The following is a 21,719-nucleotide window of genomic DNA, read 5'->3' as shown; positions in this document are numbered from 1 at the left end:
GTAAGGCAATTCAAAACTGTGGTTTCAAGCATTCAAGCTAGGAGATAGCAGAAACAGCCAGAGAGAAAATGAAACAATTTCACTACCTCAAGTTAGTAACTACGAAGAATTTGAAGGTATTGACAATAATCTTGAATGTTACAATGAAAATTAAGATTTGGAGGATGCAATCATCAAAAGCACTATTTAAAGGCAGTCCACTACTTGCACTAGGTGTCTGCACTGATTTTGTTCATTTGCAGTCAAAAGAACATGTTAGTGCAAACTGAATGAATTCCTCCATTGATAACTATTAGAAACACAGTTTTATAATGCTGTAATAGTTTTGGTAGTGTTCTAATTTATTCTGCATTTCATTAATTACATCATTTGTTACTCAGTTAAATGGCAGTTTGTCTTTTTTATACCATTTTAACTATTTCTATGAACTTCGCCTAATAGGAGTAGCTGATTGAGCCAAAATGTATTGGTTCCGATGTGTCTCAATTAACCAGAATCCACAGTAGTTGAGTCTATCCTATAAAATAATTATATTAATCACTTGATACTTACCTGTTTCCTCTGCTATAATTATGCTGGTGAGGCGAGTAGGCTGTGTTGAACGGGCAGATATCACTGCAGTATTGGAACAGTCAGTATCATTCTGATACACAGGTTCAACAGTTGCTATATCTGGTCGTGTTGAAAACCTGCCATGAAAAAGAACTATTCAGTTATTTGACTAGTATGAACACACTATTGTTCACCGTATTTATTTTATACGTGTGACAACCTCATATTCATACAATGTAAGCTTCAGTCAGATTCAGAATTTATCACCTCACTTATAACAAACATTGTAGATTAAATCTGGGTTACATGAATTTATTTACTTTATTAACATGCCAACTCTAATAAACTTGAGGACAATATACATATCTGGAACACACACACAAAATACTGGAGGAAACCAGCAGGCCAAGCAGCACCTATGGAAAAGAGCCCACTTACTGCTGTCTGGCCTGCTGAGTTCCTCCATTATTTTGCATGTATTGCTTTGGATTTCCATCATCTGCAATTTTCTCATGTGTGTGATACCTATTTGGACTTGTTCTTTTTCTCAATACAGACAGTTCCCAGTATTGGGGATCAATCTGGTGTCGTGATATTATGGATTAACTAAAATGAAGACCAGTCTTCAGGAAATAAAACCTGTACATAATTCAACTTCCAACTGGTACTTTATGGCCAATCATTGGGTTCTGTCCCATTAAAACTACAAAAAGGAAGACAATAAGATCATAAGATATTGGAGCAGAATTAGGCCATTTGTTTCATCAAGTCTGCTCCACCATTTCATCATGGTTGATCCAATTTTCTCTCCGTTCCGATCTCCTGCCTTCTTCCATAACCTTTCATGACCAACTAATCAAGAATCTACCAATCTCTGCCTTAAATATACCCAATGGCTGAGCCTCCACAGCTGCTGTGGCAACGAATTCCAAAGATTCATCACTTTCTGGCTAAAGAAGTTCCTCATCTTCACTGTAAGTAGGTGTCCCTCTATTTTGAGAGGATGTCCTCTGGTTTTGACTCTCTCACCATAGGAAACACATTCTATCAAGGCTTTTCAACATTTGATAGGTTTCAATGAGAATTCCCCTCCCCACATTCTTCTAAATTTCAGTGATTGATTACATGCCGAGAGCTATCAAACACTTCTCATATGATAAGCCTTTCAATCTCAGAATCATTTTTGTGAATCTTCCTTTGAACCCTCTCTAATGACCGAATATCCTTTCTCAGATAAGGGCCCAAAACTGCTCACAATACTCCAAGAAAGGCCTCACCAGTGCTTTATAAAGCCTCAATATTACATCTGTTATGAACTCCAGTTTCAATTCCTGGGATGGTATGTGACATATGTACTGGGAATCTGTGACTTTGTTTCTGAGAATGTCATGCGAGGACCTACCCCAAGAGTATAAAAGGAGCAGTGAGATTGCTCCAGAGAGACACACTTTGGTGGAGAGTCATTGTGGTTGGACAGCAGAGTCCTTAGTGCAAGCTTCAATCGAACCCAAAAGAGAGTGGGTAGTTGATAACGTTGTGCATTTCGGAGGTGACGCATTTCATAATTGAAACATGGACTTTTGGCTCCCACTTTGGTGACCCCTGCAAAGTCTCGGGTGAGTGGTGACCAGTCCTGGAAAAGGGACTTCTGTAAATTACGTGGTGAAATTCTCACTTTTTGTGGACACTTTGTAGACTTTTCAAAACAGACTGCATCATGAACTCGCTTCCACTGTAAAGGTACGGTGACCGTTTTGTGAGATCAGCATTCGAGAGATACTACGTGTCTGCCGAATTGCCTTCGGAAAGGTACGGTGGCCGTTTCTGGCGTATCTCTGTGAGACTTGCTTCTTTGCTGTATTTTGAATCTCCGTCTTCAAGATCATCTCTTCGCTACACTTCGAAACTGTAAGTCTTTCCTCTCAATTACCCTGTGAATCCTTGAAACTTTCTGAACTGACATTCTGAGACTGTGCTCCAGTAAGACTCTGTTAAGAATTGTTTCTAAGTTTAACCGTTTGGGAGCTATAGACACAGCACCGTTAACTTAATTTTAAGTTAGTTGCTTGTTTAATATTCTATGTTTCTGCTTGACTGTTAATAAACTAAGTTGTTTTGCAATTCCCTGACTCCATTCCACATCTATTATTGCTGGCTCCACGTAACACATCTTGCTTTTATATTCTAGTCCTCTTGAAATGAATGCTAACATTACATTTGCCTTCCTCACCACAGACTCAACCTGCAAATTAACCTTTAGGAAATCCTGCACGAGGACTCCCAAGTCCCTTTGTACCTCAGATTTTTGAATTTTCTCTCCATTTAGAAAATAGCCTATGCTTTTATTTTACCACAACAGGGATTGTGTTCCCCTTGTCCTCACCTACCATTCCACCAGCCTCTGGATCCAGCATATCATCCTCCGCAACTTCTGCCACCTTCAACAGGACCTCACCACTAAGCATATCTTTCCCTCTCTGCTTTACACAGAGATCGTTCCCTCTGTGACTGCCTGGACAACACATCCCTCCCACCTGGTATTTATCCCTGCAAGCGTAAGTGCTACACCTGTCCCTACACCTCCTCTCTTACCACCATTCAGGGCCCCAAACAGTCCTTCCAGGTGAGGCAACATTTCACTTGTGAGTCTGTTGGGGTAATCTATTGCATCTGGTGCTCCCAGTGCGGCCTCCTCTACATCGGCGAGACCCGACGCTGATTGGGGGACCGCTTCGTCAAGCACCTCCGCTCTGTCCGCCACAACTGACAGGATCTCCCAATTGCCACCCACTTCAACTCTGCTTCACATTCCCATTCGGATATGTCCATACATGCCCTCCTCTACTGCCATGATGAGGCCAAACTCAGATTGGAGGAGCAACACCTCATATACTGTCTGGGTAGTCTCCAGCCCCTTGGTATGAAAATCGAATTCTCCAACTTCCTGTAATTCCCTCCCTCTCCTTTCCACCATCCCACTTTCACTCTGCCTCCTCTTCTAGCTGCCTATCACCTCTCTCATGAATCTGCCTTCTTCTACCACCCACAGTGCTTTCCCCTTACATTCCTTCACCTCCAGTCTATCTCCTCCCCCACCCCTTGATCTTTCTTCTGATTGGTTTTTCACCTGGCACCTTCCACTCTCCCCCCGCCCCTTCAGTCCTGACTAAGGGTCTCAGCCCGAAACGTTTACTCATTTCAACTGATGCTGCCTGACCTGCTGAGATCATCCAGCTTGTTTGTACGTGTTGATTTGACCACAGTATCTGCAGTGTACTTCGCTTTTATTTATTCTACCTAAGTGCATAACCATATACTTCCTGACACCGTATATCACTACTTCGCCCATTCTACTGACCAAGTCCTTCTGCAGCCTTTCTGCTTCTTCAGCATTATCTGCCCCTCCACTCATCTTCATATTACCTGCAATCTTGGCCACAAAGCCATCAACTCCATCATCCAATCATTGACATGTAACATAAAAAGAAGTGGTTCCAACACACCCCTGTGGAAAGCCAGTAGTCACAGGCAGCCAATCAAAAAAGACTCCCTTTATTCCCACTCCTTGGCTCCTGCCAATCAGCCAATGCCCAATTCATGCAAGTATTTTTCCTGTAATATCATGTGTGCTTGTTAAGCAGCCTCATGTGTGGCACCATGTCCAAAGCCTTCTGAAAATTCAGTCAATTAATGCTCATGCTATTAGCACATGGATAAGGCACAATTCAGGATAGATCTGTTTTCATCACTCATGGAGCTAACTTATATTTTGGGTGTCTGGAGTTTATATTGAGGCTTTTGGAACAAACACCAACATTAACTACCCAAAGGGGTTCTGCTAGCTGGGATGTGCCAACACTATAAGTGATTCTGTGAATTTACATGGCTATATTTCAAATGTTAAAGTAGGTGATCTAAATCATTTATCTTTGTGCCGAAGTATAAAATATTGTGTCGCAAGAGTGAGATTCTCTTGGATTCTCCTGGAAGCTTGCTGTGTGTAAAAACTGACACAATACATAGGTTATGTCAGGGCTCCATACCTTAGAATTGTTTGCAACTTGAAGTGTTCATAAATTGGAAATTAACAGAGTGTGTAGGAGAACATCACAAAAACAGCTGTGACGAGAGAGAAGAGGCCATCAGCTGGTGTTACTGGCTCAGTGAGTGAGTCAGTCTGCTGAATGCTCAGCATAACACAGCCTCCAATTGTTATGGCTGAAGAGCTTGGGTGATGAGCGGAAGGCGAAGAATGGAAGAAGTGCCTCGCTCCCATCTGGTGGAAGATGTCTGCAGCCCTGCAGCAGTTGGCAAATCCATCCCAATCCATTCTGCTAGTATACCAAACACTCATTTGTATGTAGCAGATATCTATTAGTATGCCGAATTATACACTATATTTCAAAGTAAGGCCTGTTAAATGACTTAAAAGTTAATTATGTTGTAATAGATTAACATTAACATTTTTATTATAATAATTTTAATTTACAAATTCCAATTGCTACATTTAACAGAAGCTTAAAAATTTTATAAGTAAAATGTATATCCACATGCAAGATTCAATCATATAACAAGACAATTAAATGTGTGGCATATCATTCAATGGCGCATAAAATTTAAAGCATATCTACAACATAATACTTTACAAGCACATGACACTCCCATTATTGACTTTACTGATCATTTTTATTAGTAAATGCTCAATTTCTTTCCCAGTCTCTAGTATCAGATCAAGCAATAGTATGGTTCTTTTCAAGCATCCCAGATCTTTCTGCTTCACCTTAAGCTGAACTTTGTTTCCCCCAAAATAATTTTTCCTGACGTTGTACTCACTCACTGCTCAGCCTCTATCCCTTAAATGTAATTCATCCTATACATGTTATTTCCACCCCAGTTTGTGCATTACCTAAAATACAATCACTCTCAAACTATAATGGTGTGAATAATTTACTTTATGGATCTTGATGATTTAGAATTCCATTCAAACAGCATTTGAAATAGCTCAGTGTTTAATACCATCATTCCCACAATCCTGATTGAGAAGTTTCAGAACCTGAGCAATGCAATTGGATCCTTGTCTTCCTAACTGGAAGACCACAATCTGTGCAGATTGGTGATAACATTTCCTCCTCTTTGATGACCAACACTCATGCATCTCAGGGGTGTGTGCTTAGCCCACGGCTCTACTCTCTCTGTACCCATGACTGTGTGACTAGGCATAGCTCAAATGCCATCTATAAATTTGCTGATGATACAACCATTGTTAGTAGAATCTCAGATGATGACACGAGGGCATATAGGAGTGAAATAAGCCAATTAGTGGTGTGGTGAAGTGGAGAGTGAGCAGTTTCAAGTTCCTGGGTGTCAAGATCTCTAAGGACCTAACCTGGTCCCAACATATTGATGCAGTTATAAAGAAGGCAAAATAATGACTATACTTCATTAGGAGTTTGAAGAGATTTGGCATGTCAACAAATACACTCAAAAACATCTATAGGTGTACCGAGGAGAGCATTCTGACAGGCTGCAACACTGACTGGTATGTGGGGCGGGGGGGGGGGGGAGGGGCTACTGCACAGGACTGGAAGAGCCGCAGAGGGTTGTAAATTTAGTTGGCTCCATCTTGGCTACTAGCCTACAAAGTACCCAGAACATCTTCAAGGAGCGGTGTCATCAGGTAGGAGGTACAGAAGCCTGAAGGCACATAATCAGCAATTCAGAAACAGCTTCTTCCCCTCTGCCATCCAATTCCTAAATGGACATTGAACCCCTGACATTACCTCACTTTTTTAATATATATTATTTCTGTGTTTTGCACAGTTTTTAATCTATTCAATATACATATATTGCAATTGATTTACTAATTTATTATTATTATTATTTATTCTTTTTCTATATTATGTATTGTATTAAACTGCTGCTGCTAAGTTAAGAAATTTCATAACACACACTGGTGATAATAAACCTGATTCTGATAATTCAATAATGTTCTTTTGAGAAAACTTGGCTCTCCCTACCGTGTCAAATGCAGGTACTACAGGCGACTGGCATTATTACCCCACTGCCTTGTAAGAGGTCAGGGATAAGACAAGAAGGTTTAAACAATCTGCATGATTAAATGTCAAGTAAAGTAGCAGGAGAGGATTGGGGAGGAGTGGCAGTCTACCTTGGGACCCCAACTGGAAAAATGCAAAAAGGGCCAAATTTACTAACCAAGCCACTTCTGAAGTTAATAAATTGTTTCTTGTCCAGGCTTTTCAGAAAAACACATAAATGTGCTTATTAAACAGCTGGCTTAGAAGATATGTATTTCTGCATCAGAGAGCTGAACACATTTCCTGTACACTCTCAATAATTGCTGTATTTCATACTAGTGTACGAGAGACGCTCCTAAACAAGAGTGAATTGCAAGGCGGAGACTGTGATGAGGATAGTAATTGAAAGAATCCCACAGCTCTTCATGCCTGGATCAACTCTTTGAAAGAGATCTTTTAATTCCAGTTTATCCCATTGAGAAATCTATGTTAATCCAACAAAGTAACAATGTTATATGATGATATATCTACACCTGCCAGTGTAGTACACTAGAGTCATAGTAAGACAGATCTATGCCAACTACTGTTGTACCCCATTGTTATAAAGTGACCTGACTATGCTTGCTAGTGCTCTATTCCAGTGCCACATCAGGACAGATCAAGGGATGCTACGGTGGCACAGCCAGGACAGCTGCTGCCTCACAACAAACCTCTACAGCTGTATGTTTGGAGTTGGCCCTTCCTCCTTGTGACTGTGTGGGATTTCCCTGGTGTGCAAGTTTCCGCCTACATATTAGACATGGGGTTGACTGTTTAAATGGTCACTGTAAATGAAGTTCAGGTTGTCATCCGACTGTACAGTACATATATACAGTACAGCCAAAGGAAACAACATTCCTCTGGACCATAGTGCACTCTCAAAAGATATATCACAGACAGGACATAAAATAGTATTACCTTAAATAAGTTAATAAAATACAAAATGCACATAGTTGCAGCAGGGGAAAACAGTGAACAACTTGCTGTTCTAGTGATGAGATCTCAGGGCGAGCAGCTTTAACTCATTGAATAAATAAACTTGCTTCTAACGAAGAAGTGAATAGTAGAATCTAGAGCTGGGGTCCATGGACTCCAGTTTGGGAACCCCTGATCTAGATGGAGTTAATGGTGACGTGGGAAAAATAAAATTACATTGGTGAAGTATTCGTCTAAGTGTGTGCTTAATAGTCAGAATGGGGCCGATAAGCTGAAGGGTCTGTTTCAGTGCACTATACATGCACTTAGAATTGGATCTGGACTCGAACCCCCATAAGATTGGACTGGACTTGTGCCTTAGTACCTCATCTGCGGATCCCTGGTACCTAGGCCCACCATTGAGGGAGCCAAATCCTACCAGCGACTTTCATATACCACTTGCCTATAGATACACCCTCCTGTGCTGTGAGTGCTCTCTATCCACTTAGACCATAAGACATACAGTATAAGCAGGATTAGGTCTTTTGGCCCATTGAATCTGCTCCACCATTCAATCATGGTCAATTTACTTTTCCCCTTCAACCCTACTTCTGCTGAATGACATCACAGGCATTGCTCAACATCAATGGGACTGCACTTGAGAGGGTGAGTAGTTTCAAGTTCCTCAGTATACACACCACTGAAGATGTCACCCGAATTGTACACACTGGCTATGTGGGGGGAAAAGCACTGCAGCGCCTCTTCCAACTCAGGTGACTGAAGGAGTTTGGCATGAGCCCCCAAATCCTCAAGACCTTCTACAGGGGCACCACTGAGAGCATCCAGACTGACTGTGTCACCGCCTGGTATGGGAACTGCACCAACCTTGATCGCTGGGCACTACAGAGAGTGGTACGGACAGCCCAGTGCGTCTGTGGATGTGAACTTCCCTCCACCGAGGACGTTTACAGCAGCAGGTGCGTAAAGAAGGCCTGGAAGATCATCGGAGACACCAGTCACTCCCACCATAAACTGTTTCAGCTGCTTCCATCTGGCAAATGGGACTGCAGTATTAAAGCCAGGACTAACAGGCTATGGGACAACTTCTTTCTTCAAACCATTAGACTTATAAATTCACATGTCTGTACATTGTGATGGAGTCTTAACACAAAGAATTTTACTCCCTCATGTTGTGAGACAGATGAAATATTAAAATAGATTCAAAAATTCAAAATTAATATACTGAGTTGGAGATTCCTTAGAACCGTTAGCAAGCTAGTAAATGGTGAGGCAAGGCAGGTGGGCCTTAGGGGGTAGAAACTGTTTGCAGGCCTGGAAGATCAACATTCCTGCAGGGTAGACAGTGACCTCAAACTGTTTGTTGCGCTTCGCAGCTGTAAAAACAGATCCAGAAGTTGGAAAGCCATCTCCAGGGTTGGAATTTAATTACTGGGAAGTTGGAATTCTTAAAAGGTTAAAAGTTCTCAACCCTGCACCTGAATAATCTTAAGCAAGTTCTTTGCCTCTAGGGAAAATATTGAATCCATGGTATAGTGATGTTAAACATCACACACAACTCGAGGAAATAACTGAAAGAAAATAACCTCACATTTTCGATATTTTACTCTATTTGACAGCTTATGACCTCTCATTTTGTGCCCTGCTCAAAACTTTCCACTTACCTCAACATGTTTGTCCACAACACTTAGCCTTTTAACCCAAGTAATCAACATTTATTCCTGTACACTAGAGATCCTAGAATCTGAAATTAACAAACAAGGTGCCGGGAGAATTCAGAGGGTCAGGCAACATCTGCAGTAGGAAACAGGCACTTGACGTTTCCTGTCAAGACCTTTCATCGGAGCAGCTGAAGAGTCTTAAAATAAAAGAGTGATATCTATATCCTCCACAGTGGATGCCTCATCTGCTGAGTTGCTCCAACATCTTGTTTGTTGTCATCCCACTAATTTCCTATGGCCAGTATGAAAATAGTTCATTTATCTCTCTCTACTCAGCATTTTCTATCAGTTAACTACTCTGCTATCAAGGCCAGTGCATTACCCCTACCCTGTGCCCCTTATCTTGTGCATTTGTCATGTATATGGCACCTAACTGAATTATCTTCTGGAAAGGTAAGCTCTATTAAACATTAGCTTTATTTGTCACATTAAAAAGGTAATCTTAATCCTTCAAATACACTACATCTACTCTTTACCCACTGTACTTCTGAACTCTGGCAAATTTGTCAAACATGACATAGTATCTCATAGTATCATATTGACTAATCTTGATTGCTTATGTTTTGGCTTTCTTTGCCCTGTGGTTATTTCTGCAAAGTAGATCTGGCATTTTCACAATGTCAGAAGTTGGGCAAACTAGCCTATATTCTAAAATGTTCTATTGCCCTCTTTCTTTACGAAGTATCTTCAATTTTCTGGATCCTTCGGGGTTACTCCAGAGTCAGAATGATTGTTTATCTCAGGTAGCTGCACATCTGAACAGTGTCAAGAGTCAAACAGTACAGAAACAGGTTCTTTACCCCGGCTAGTCCAGACTCATCAAACTCGTCCCATTTGCCTGTATCCTTCTAAACCTTTCCTATCCACGTAGTTGTCCAAATGTTTTTGTACGTTATTAATGTAGCTTTCTAGACCACTTCCTTTGGCAGCTCATTCTATAAGCTGACCACTCTCTGGGTGAAAAAGTTGCCCTTGAGGTTCCCATTAAACCTCTCCCCTATCATCTTCAACCCATGCCCTTTAGATCTTAATTCACAACCCTGGGGAAAAGACTGTGTGTATTCACTCTCTCTCTGCCTTCATGATGCAAGTCCACCTCTACAAGTTCTCCTACGCTCCACGGAATAAAGTTCTAGCTAAAATCGCTCATGGTAACCAAGTCGCTGGAGGCCTGACAACATTCTCGTCAAAGTTTTGCGCACTCTTTGAAGTGAGCTAAGATACCAGATCTTTGTCCGACTACACAAGGCCCTCTCCCGACAGATGTAGGTCAGCTCACCATCCATAGCACCCTTCGTCGGCCTCCAGGGTGAAGCTGACTCTCACGGTGGCTGAGTAAGGCAGCAGGATCTTGGGGACGTTGAGTTTGGCTCCGGCCGAGTAATGGAACAGCACAGAGAGGAGCAGTAGCCGGTCCCACGTCGCGGTCGCCATGGCAACCCCCCCTCCCCACAATAAGCAGCCAAATATGTATGGCCCGCTACCAAAGAGGGAAAACACTATTTAGAAAAGGACAGGGCTTTCCCCCAGGGTCACCGCATGGTTTTCTTTCTCTATGGAGTACTGCGTTAACTTCGACGCTGTCGATGGGACCCTGGGCTCGCTTGTCTTCGCGCCCGCCCGAGGGTCGCACGCGCTCGAGTCCACGCCACGCGCCCACCTCCCCGCGACACCCCCCACCCCACCCGAGGGCCACGCGCCCACCGCCCCGCGACATCCCCCCACCCCACCCGAGGGCCACGCGCCCACCGCCCCGCGACATCCCCCCACCCCACCCGAGGGCCACGCGCCCACCGCCCCGCGACACCCCCACCCCACCCCACCCGAGGGCCACGCGCCCACCGCCCCGTGACACCCCTCCCCACCCCACCCGAGGGCCACGCGCCCACCGCCCCGCGACACCCCCCACCCCACCCGAGGGCCACGCGCCCACCGCCCCGCGACACCCCCCACCCCACCCGAGGGCCACGCGCCCACCGCCCCGCGACACCCCTCCCCACCCGAGGGCCACGCGCCCACCGCCCCGCGACACCCCACCCCACCCGAGGGCCACGCGCCCACCGCCCCGCGACACCCCTCCCCACCCCACCCGAGGGCCACGCGCCCACCGCCCCGCGACACCCCTCCCCACCCCACCCGAGGGCCACGCGCCCACCGCCCCGCGACACCCCTCCCCACCCCACCCGAGGGCCACGCGCCCACCGCCCCGCGACACCCCTCCCCACCCCACCCGAGGGCCACGCGCCCACCGCCCCGCGACACCCCCACCCCACCCGAGGGCCACGCGCCCACCGCCCCGCGACACCCCCACCCCACCCGAGGGCCACGCGCCCACCGCCCCGCGACACCCCCACCCCACCCGAGGGCCACGCGCCCACCGCCCCGCGACACCCCTCCCCACCCCACCCGAGGGCCACGCGCCCACCGCCCCGCGACAGCCCTCCCCACCCCACCCGAGGGCCACGCGCCCACCGACACCCCCCACCCGAGGGCCACGCGCCCAACGCTCCGCGACACCCCACCCGAGGGTCGCACGCGCTCGAGTCCACGCCACGCGCCCACCGCTCCGCGACACCCCCCACCCCACCTGAGGGCCACGCGCCCACCGCCCCGCGACACCCCCCACCCCACCCGAGGGCCACGCGCCCACCGACACCCCCCACCCCACCCGAGGGTAGCGCCCTCGCTCTGTGGTGTTCCCAGAGCCCGGGTGGAAAGTGCGGTCTCGCCCCGCGTTTCTCGGCTGCCGGAACCAGGTGGTAGAGGTGAGTGCGGCAGATACTCCACCCTTTGTCAGTTTTTTTTCTTATTTCCACACCAAGATTAGGTCTCTGTTGCCTAATCCATGAACACTGGACATTGCAATATTTAGTCAGTGGTCGCTCTCTTAGGTACAGGAATTAAACCCGGTGTTGTCTTCTGCACACCACTCTGGTAATGTGCAGTTACTTGAGTTACTGACGTCTTCTTGTCAGCAACTAATCTGGCCATTCTCCTCTGACTTCTATCATTAACAAAGCGTTTTCGTTCACAGAACTGCCACACCATTCTCTAGTTGTGCGTGAAAATGCCAAGAGGTGAGCGGTTTCTGAGATACTAAAACACATTCAAAGTCACTTAGATCACATTTCTTCCCCATTCTAAACACACGCACACATTGCTGGAGGAACTCAGTGGGCCAGGCAGCAAAAGTACAGTCAACGTTTGGTGCAGAGACCGTTTGGCAGGACTCATTCTTCCTCATTCTGATGTTTGTTCTGAACAACAAGGGAACCTCTTGATCATGTCTACGTGCTTTTATGCATTGAGTTGTTGCCACACCATTGACTGGTTAAATATTTGCATTACAGAGTAGGTGTACCTAATAAAGTAGCCAATGAGTGTATTTGTAAAATTGAAATCTCCTACTTACCTTGCAATGGTAGGCAAATATTTTGAGTCCTAAAGGAAATGAGTGGTTTACAATTGTATTCATTTCAGGCTTTACATTACACGAATGTGCACAAAATGTAAGGATATGGACATTGTGTAGGCAGAAGGAATTACTTTAGTTGGGCATTCGATTACTAATTTAATTAGTTAAGCACACCATTGTGGGTCGAAGGGCCTGTACCTGTGCTGTATTCTTTTATGTACTTTCACATCCCATATTATTCACATTGCCTGAAAAAAATAATTTATCCAGGGAAATGATATTTCATCTCTATGTCTGGAGTTTGTTGTTTTTTTAATATTGAGGGAAGAAAGATAGCTATATTGTGAGCAAAGAAACAACCATGTTTCTATCAAACATGTGTTTTTACTCTTGCAGTGCTCTAGCTTTGTTGTAATACCATCCAGAATTCTTGCAGCACAGGAATTCATCCAATCTTTTTTTAAACCGTAGTACTCATTATCCTAATGATCATTACATTTCTATCATCCTCATCCAAATAAAAATCAAGATGTTTTAAATTTTCTTTTGACTTCTTGGCCTTCAAACTGTACTCCTAAGTCAAGTGCTCTGCATTTAGTAGGTGGTCTTTCTGAATCTGATTTTGCCACAGTCCATTGCTAACTCAATTTAAAAGTGCACCAAATGCACAAGTGCACATACAGCATTGAAATAAACATGGGATGTTAAGGTGCCAACTTTCATTTCTATGTTTGGTGAGCTGATCTCGAATAAGACTTTGGTATATCCAAACCAGGCAAGAGTCAAGACTCCTTGCTGTGATCATGTGGAAAGCTTATACAAAGAGTGCATGATCTTACAGCTAGCTGCTTAAGTCAGAAATTTCACCGGCATCAACTTTGGTTATAAATGACATTTTACCCCTACTGCATTAACATTGATCAGAAATTTCAGCTTCCATTCATAGACTAATTACTGAACATGTTGCCCCAGTCTGATTCAGGATAGAAGCGGTGCAACAAGCAAATACAGTTGTCGTCAAGCATGCCACCATCTCCAGCTATAATACCTTTAATTTCATGGGGGTGCCCATTGATAGATGTCCTTTGGATCAGCAGGATAATTCCAATGGCTAGCAGCACAGATCAGAGCTGGGTATCTTGCCACAAGGTAATTCAGCTCCTGACACCGTAAAGATTTCCCACCATTTGCAAGCACAGGTTAGGAGAAAATTCTCTCCACTTGCTTGGATGAGGGCAGCTCCATCAGGTGCTATTCTTGTCCTCTCCGCACCTTGTGCCATATTGGGTGGCACCCTGGCCATTTTTTTAGCGTGTCTGTTTTTTTTTATGAGGGCAAGTTGCTAGTTCGATCCTCAACACAGCACGGATGGAAAGCATGCAAGGAACCAGCTGGATTCAAACCCAGGACCACTCGCCTTGAAGTTTGGTGCAGATACCATCACACCACTGGCTGTCTTCAGATGCCATGATGGTTAAAAACATAAAGTGCTTCCCATCCACCAGTCTGAACATTTATCCCTTCCACCAATAGTGCCTGGAAGCCCCAACCAATCTGCTGGATGAACTCAGCAGCTCAAGCAGCTAATAGAAGGAAACAAATTGCTGACGTTTAAGGTTGAAACCCTATATCAGGATAGAAGCTGTGAAGGAGACATATCCTGATGCAATCAGATCTGTAACAATGCAGGAGGTGATGGCCTAGTGTTTGGTTGTGGACTCATGGTTCAAGGGTTGGCTAGAGGAAGTACCCCCGAGCTGTTATCTGGCCTCTGCAAGGTAGAGGTCAATCTGCCTGACTACAATAGCACTGCCTTTTCCTGTTCCTGTATAAACCACTGTATAAAACAAATCCAAAATACCCTTCAGTTAGTCTTCCAGGTTACTCTAACAGCACCTTCTTCACTCGTATCCTCAAGGACACGACCAACAAGTGCATGGGAGCATTGCCGATGGTTCCCCTACAGGTTGAAATTTGGTTACACACTGTTTTAATTTGGAAATGACACTTCATTGTTGCCAATTCTAAATCCCAGGACACTCTTGCCCACAGCACTGTGGGAATAGCTTCACTGGAAAGGCTGTAGTGGATAAATTGGCTCAGCACTTCCTCCTCAAGGGCAATAATTCCTCATCTTGCCAGTCATACTCACATCCTAATAATGAACAAATGAAAGAAAGAGAAGATAGATAGTTTAATTTTCTGAATTTTCTGTGGATGTTCTCTGTGATACATCTTGTCAGATACACTGTAACATTCAAATGGTGTGAAATATACCAAGGTAATAAATACTTAAAATATTTACATTTCCTGTGAAGAATGCTCATTTTACAAAGGATAGTTATGAAAATATAATGCATTAAAGTTTATAGAACACAATTTTATTTGTCAAAGATTGTGAAAAAACATAGAAAATTTTACATTTTGTCTCTTTTATACAAGGCAACATACCTTATTAGTTGCACCAAAGAACTTAATGAACACCTAACTGTATATTCCGCCAGTACAGTCATATCCTTAATATCTCAGCATCTGCACAACATCGAAATGGATCAAAGTGGATAAAATTAACCTCACTCTTGCACAGCAGATTGAACTGTTACACAGCAATTCTCATCAAATGAATAATATCCAGTTAAGGACAACAACAATCTCATTTGATTGATGGTTTTAGTTAATTTTTTTTTGTAATGTGTAACTCAGTACTGTGAATGTGGTCTCATAAAAACAATTCACCATATAGTGAAGGAATCACAAGCAATTAAATCCCATTATTAATCACTTTTAATGTCATGAATATTGACCTCTAGTATTGTCAACCTAATGTGACAAGTGGAATGATATGTAGAAATCATTTATTATCAGTCAGTGTTAGTTATCATTTGGAGTGAAGAGTCTGTCCGTTTATAACCATGGGATATCACTGTCTGTCAGCAAGATTACTGAAAATTGCTAATCATGTTTTCAACCCAAAGGATTAGGTGTTGTACAATCAAAGAGTGAAGTAAAGATCAGGATGTATACATACAAGAGATTAAAGATAGAATCTGAAACATTGGCTAAAAAACTTCTCACTTTCAATAACCATTGAACTTATAAATAATTATGATGAAGAATCAGACTCCATATATAAAATTAGATTTTCAAGGTTAGGAGGGAGCTTGTAGCTTAGTATGCCATTAAGAGTTTCGTCATACTTTTAACTTCAGGCAGAAGTTGTTTGCAAAATTTTGAATAGATTTTTGCAAAGATTTCATCAGCAGAGCCTATGGAGGAACAGGTTATGCCTCTCAGCAACTTTGATTTCTATGCTGTTACTACATGTGGGAAGTGGGGGAGTTAGTGTCAGTTTCCTAGTGTAACAATGGAAACTCTGACAGCAGCATCATACTTCCAACCACGGAATCTAACAATGTTTCATGAATACCCATATATGCAGAGAGGGTGTAACGTACAAAAATTGTTTGTTCCCCCATTATTATTTTTCTTTGACATTTGGAGATTGTGGTTTGGCATCAAATGTTAGACTGTTTATATTTAATCTTACTAAAATGAAATAAATTCATAAGAGACCTGGAACACATTTTAAAAACAGCCAGAGGCTAAACAGGCAGTAGTAGAGTAAGTGTTCACCCAAGACAAAGCTCCCAAGGTACTACTTCCGAGTGGCACAAATTACACAACATACAGTTAATTCAGATTTCTTCCCCATACCCATCTGGCTTTCATTACCAGCCACAAGTCGTCAGGAATGTTTAGCTTGTAAGGCAGAATTTCCCATTTAACAAACTTGGAACAGCAAGAGAATGCTGATGAAATCCAATCTTGCCGACACTTCCAACAGATCATATACAGTAAATACAAGAGATTCTGCAGATGCTGGAAATCCAGAATGACACACACAAAATGCTGGAGGAACTCAGCATGTTAGCCAACATCTATGGAGATGAATAAATTGTTGCCATTTTGGGCTGAGACCCTTTGTCAGGACTAGAAAGGAAGGGGGAAGATGCCAGAATAAAAAAGCGGGTGGGGTGAGGGTAAGAATAATAGCTAGAAGGTGGTAGGTGCATGGAAAAGGTAAATGGCTGGAGAAGAAGGAATCTGAAAGGAGGGAAGAGTACACCATAGGAGAAAGGGAAGAAGAAGGGCACCAGGGGCAGGGAAAGAGAAACGGTAGGATGCCAGTGTGGAATAGAAGAGAGAGAGAAGGGGAGGCAAAGAGAAATTACTAGAAGGAGAAATTAATGTTCGTGCCATCAGGTTGGAGGCTACCCAGATGGAATATAAGGTGTTGCTCCTCCACCCTGAGAGTAGAGTCATCATGGCAAAAGAGGCTATGTACTGACATGTTGGAACGAGAACGGGGATAGGAATTAAAATGGTTAGCCAAAGGGGAATTCTGCTTTTGGCAGATGGAGCAGAGGTGCTTTAGAAAGTGTTCCCATAAATTGCATTGACGTAGAGGAGCACTGGGTACAAAAACTAACCTCAACATATTCGCAGGTGAAGTGTTGCCTAACCTGGAAGAACTGTTTGGGGCCCTGAACAAAAGTAAGGGAGGAGGTGAATGGGAAACCTGAGCATATCTGTCGCTTGCAGGGATATGTGCCAGGAGGGAGAGTAGTGCGAAGAGACAAACAGAAAAGGAATCATGGACGGAGTGATCCTTGGGGGGGGGGGGGGAGCAGGGTGAGGTAAAGATGTGTTTGGTGGCATGATCTTGTTGAAAATGGCAGATGTTGTGGAGAATGATGGTTTGGATGGGAAGTTTCATGGGGTGGTAGATGATGACAAGGTGAATTTTATGTCTGTTAAGGAGGCAGGAGGATGCAGTGAATGCATATGTCTGGGAAATGGAGAAGATGTAGGTGAGGGCAGTATCAGTGGTGGAGGAAGGGAAACCTCATTCTTTGAAGAAGGACATCTCTGATGTCTGGACAGGAAAACCTCATCCAGGGAACAGATGTGGCAGAGACAATGGAACTATAGGATACAGATTTGGAATTCTAGTCTAGACAACTGTGGGAATCAGTAGGTTTATAAAAGATGTCAGTAGGACAGTTTGTCTCCAGAGATGGAGACAGAGAAAGTGGAGGGACGTGTCAGAAATAGACAAAGTGAATTAAAGGGCAGGGTGGAAGTTGATGAGCTCAGCATGGGTGCATGAAGGAGCACCAATGCAGTCATCCATGTAGTGCAGGAAGAGTTGGGTACCATTACCAGTGAAGGCTTGGAACATGGACTGTTCTACATAGCCAGTGAAGAGACAGGCATAGCTCATACAGGTGCCCATGGCAACCCCTTAAGTCTGGAGAAAGAGGGAGAAGCTAAAGGAGAAATTGTTGAGGGTGAGGATCAGTTCAGCAAGATGTGGAGGGTGGAGCTGGACATGCATGGTGAAAATGAAATGGTCAGGTCCAGGGAATTGAAAGTTGTTGAAGAGATGAAGAGCATGCAAAGTGTTGCTGATGTAGGTAGGAGGGAACTAAACCAAGGGGGATAGAGTAGAGTTGAGGTACGTGGACATGAGTTCAGTGGGGCAGCAGCAAGCCCTACATGGACAGTGGACCTACCTGGACAGTCAAGTTTGCGGATCTTGGGTTGGAGTAGAAATGTGTGGGGTAAGGGAAGTATGAGTTTGGTGGCAGTAGCTGAGAGATCTCCAGAGTCGATGAGGTTAGTGATGGTGTAGGAGACAGTTTTCTGATGGTCAAGAGTGGTAAGAGGAGGTGTCTGAGCACTGTTGCCTGGTAGAGCAAGGTAGAGGCCAATCCGCCACACTACAACAGCACCCCCTTTGACTGCAGGTTTGATGGCAAGGCTGGGATTGATGCAAAGAGAGTGGAGGGCATTCAGAGGGGGTACGGTTCGAGAAGAGGTGAGGAGTGCTGAAGTTGAGTTGGTTGGTGTTTCATCAGCAATTGAGATGAATAGGTCCAGAGCAGTGTTCCAAGAAGATTGTCCAGGAGGGTTGGAGATGGGAGGAAGGGATCATCAGTACAAGGTGGGGAACCAAGAAGTGGTCTCAGAGACAGAGTCAATGGAAGTAGAGCTCAGCATCGTGGTGGGTGATGAACTCACTGAGGTGCAGGTGGAGGGGGACAAAGATAAGGCCCTTGCTGAGAACAGGACGTTCCGCCTCAGAGAGGGGAATGTCAGAAGGAATGGTGAAGGATAAGGAGGGATTAGAGCTGGGATCAAAGTGGGAAGGAGTGATGGTCATTTCAGAGGAGTGTGGAAGGTTGGGGTGGGTCTATTGACATTACAGCATATATGTGTCTGCATAGCTTGGGATCTGCAAAATATAAACTCTGCCCGTATGTTTTTTTTTTCTCCCAATATTCAGTGATTTTGGAACAGTGGAATTGTACTTCTTATGATATTGCACCTTACTGCATTAGGAGTTCTCAATAGCAAGTAAAAAAAAACTTTCTTAATCAGCTTGCAACATACCAGAAAAAGGCTTTAAAAAAACCACAGGGTCGGAAATTACACATCACATGTTTCCATTTGAATAGATATTGGCCTGTAGCCTTTTGTTAAATTAATACCATAATCCGGCTAAATATCCTGGTGCCCTACAAGACAATTCCTCCATATAATGCAAATTAAAAATGCAAATACAAATATGCATTTTATCAATGTTAAAAGCAAGTATATTAGTGCCATCGACACCAAAAGCACTTAATACAAATTAGATGTTATGAAGTCCTCTGCACAAGGACAGCAAACCACTGTGACATAATTAAAGGCATTACATTAGCAAATATGCCAGATGTCTGCAGCACCTCTCCTAAATCAAAATTTAAGTGAAAACATGGATCATAAGATGATTCTTTTGCTATAGTTACATTGGGGGTTTTGTCTAACTCCAGAGAAATGGGTTGGAAACTTCAGTTAATTCATGACTGTCTCTCCTAACCATTTCCTGCTGGAAGACATATTTTGAACTGTTATATACCAGAGATAGGTATGACTAAATCCTTCACCGGATTTCCCATCATTTGCAGCGCTCACAGCCCAGAATGGAAGGACATTTTTTTTTGTCATTCCAGCCAATATTTCAGTAGATGGCACAGGGCTTTTTTTAATGCTGAAGAATAAGAACTTTGCAGCCAATGTCAATTCAGTTACTTCCACAAAGATGCTTCTCAAAGCCTAATTTTAAAATTAACTTTTAATGAAAAGTTTTCTTATGTCAGCATGAAGCTTGCTGACAACATTGCAACAATCTTCCATGATCCTGCTGTTTGCAATTCCAACATCTGTTCTGGGCAGAATCCCTGCAGAGTTCAGCCAGAAACCTGACAAGTCTGAAAATTGACAAGTATCATTGGAGCAAAGCTAAGCTCCTCCCTTGTCAATGACATGCTAGCCAGCATCCACAACTGTAGTAATACAGGTTACACTGTTGGCATATTAGCTGCTGCACAGTGTACTGCAATCAGGCCAAATCTACCGTACACCTGACACAACAATACAGCATTTCTGTAGAGCAATTATTAGCATTTCTTTGCTGCCATAAAGCAGGAGAGCAACAAAGAGTCCCCTAACATCACAGCAGACATTGGTTAATAGACTGGGTACCAGATGTGAACCTTTCTCATTTAGAATGGTCATCTATTTACCAGATCAAGTTGTCTAATTTTCAGGGGAACACCGCGACATCTCCATAACTGCATTATTGCACTCTTATAATTTCCTGACATTACTGTGAAGTATAAGAAAACATTCACACAACCTTTAGCCTAACAATTAAAGCACAACATTTTTTAACCCAATCTAGCCACGTTGGCTAATGAAGAATAATACATACAGTAGTCTCACTGGCTGTGTTAATTTTTCCTTTTTGGCTGCAGCCATAAGAAACATTCCCTTCAAGTACATTACATGAAAAATGCAATCTTGAACAAACACCAATGTTAAAATGTAAGTTATTCTGCTCCAGTACTTAGTTCAGCCTTAAATTAATTCAATGATTCTGTTTTTGCTGCGCACCATTGAGTTGGAATGCTTGGGTCTTTTAATCATCCACAAACTTTGTGTTATTATTTCCATTCTGTAAGCAGTGCTTCGGTTTACGAACGAAATCTGCACGGATCAGGCGATAGAAGTAAATCAGGATCATGATGTTCATCGCATTCAAGGACAGAGAGATGTAGCCCGCGTGCGGGAGGACACCTAAATTCTTTATCATAAACCATGTGAGGTAAAACTGGGTAGACAGTCGAAACACAACATAGGTGAAAACATTGATGTACTTGTTATAGTAGTATAGCTGAGAGGTCTGTGCATTCGCCAGCTTTAGGAGCAGTCGAGCATGGAGGAAAATACTGTTCACCTCAACGAACAATGCAATAACAGCTCCAGCAACATAGCGTTGGGTCAGCACTATGTAGAGGAAAGTGGAAATCACCTGGGTGAAAAAAAGAAATATCTTGTTAGACAGCAGCTGTTGTGTTTTTATAGTTCACATTTCAGGTCATCAGGTTCAAGAGAACTTCCATCAAAGCTTCATCAACTTGAAACATTAACTGCTTCTCTCTGCACAGGTACTGCTCAGGTTATTGAGACAGTAACTTGCATTAGTACTTAGGACCTGCTCTCCTGTACTTCTGCACCAGTCCAGGCAACTTAAACTACAATTCTAGAGTAAAAATAATTGGCTACTTCTTCACAATTGTATACAGTATTATTTAACATCATAGTTCTCATTTATGTATCTCAAACAGGAATATCAATTTGCTTTGTAGGAGGGGCCTGAAATCCAGGTCTATGTGAGAAAAAAATATACTAATGTTACATATGTTTACATGTAACAGACTTTAGATTCAATGGGATTTAAACAAATAAAACACTCAGTGGTCACTTTTTTAGGTACGCCTGCTTATTAATGCAAATATCTAATCAGCCAATCACGTGGCAGCAACTCAATGCGTAAAAGCATGCAGACATAGTCAAGAGGTTCAGTTGTTGCTCAGACCAAACGTAAGAATTAGGAAGAAATGCAACTGAAATTAC

At 43.4% G+C, this 21,719-nt stretch overlaps 2 protein-coding genes across 2 annotated transcripts in view; both read right to left on the bottom strand.

The window, feature by feature from the left end:
• LOC132395212 (nuclear pore membrane glycoprotein 210-like) overlaps window positions 1-10,718 on the bottom strand; it is a 128,456-nt gene extending 117,738 nt beyond the window's left edge. Inside the window, exons 1-2 of the mRNA XM_059971500.1 lie at window positions 10,560-10,718; window positions 553-689 (exon numbers count right to left, since the gene is read on the bottom strand). Of these exons, the coding sequence (XP_059827483.1) occupies window positions 553-689; window positions 10,560-10,714 (292 nt within the window). The 5' untranslated portion in view covers window positions 10,715-10,718. The remainder of the gene's footprint in view (window positions 1-552; window positions 690-10,559) is intronic.
• Window positions 10,719-15,054: 4,336 nt separating this feature from the next.
• The window catches only part of tlcd1 (TLC domain containing 1), a 55,804-nt gene continuing 49,139 nt past the window's right edge, over window positions 15,055-21,719 (bottom strand). The window contains exon 4 of the mRNA XM_059973356.1: window positions 15,055-21,114. Coding sequence (XP_059829339.1) covers window positions 20,722-21,114 — 393 coding nt within the window. The 3' untranslated portion in view covers window positions 15,055-20,721. The remainder of the gene's footprint in view (window positions 21,115-21,719) is intronic.

The sequence above is a fragment of the Hypanus sabinus genome, chromosome 6 (genome assembly GCF_030144855.1).
Source record: "Hypanus sabinus isolate sHypSab1 chromosome 6, sHypSab1.hap1, whole genome shotgun sequence".
In the NCBI taxonomy this organism is placed as follows: domain Eukaryota; kingdom Metazoa; phylum Chordata; class Chondrichthyes; order Myliobatiformes; family Dasyatidae; genus Hypanus; species Hypanus sabinus.
Note: the sequence above shows the minus strand (reverse complement) of the source record. Positions and strands in the feature narration are given on the sequence as shown.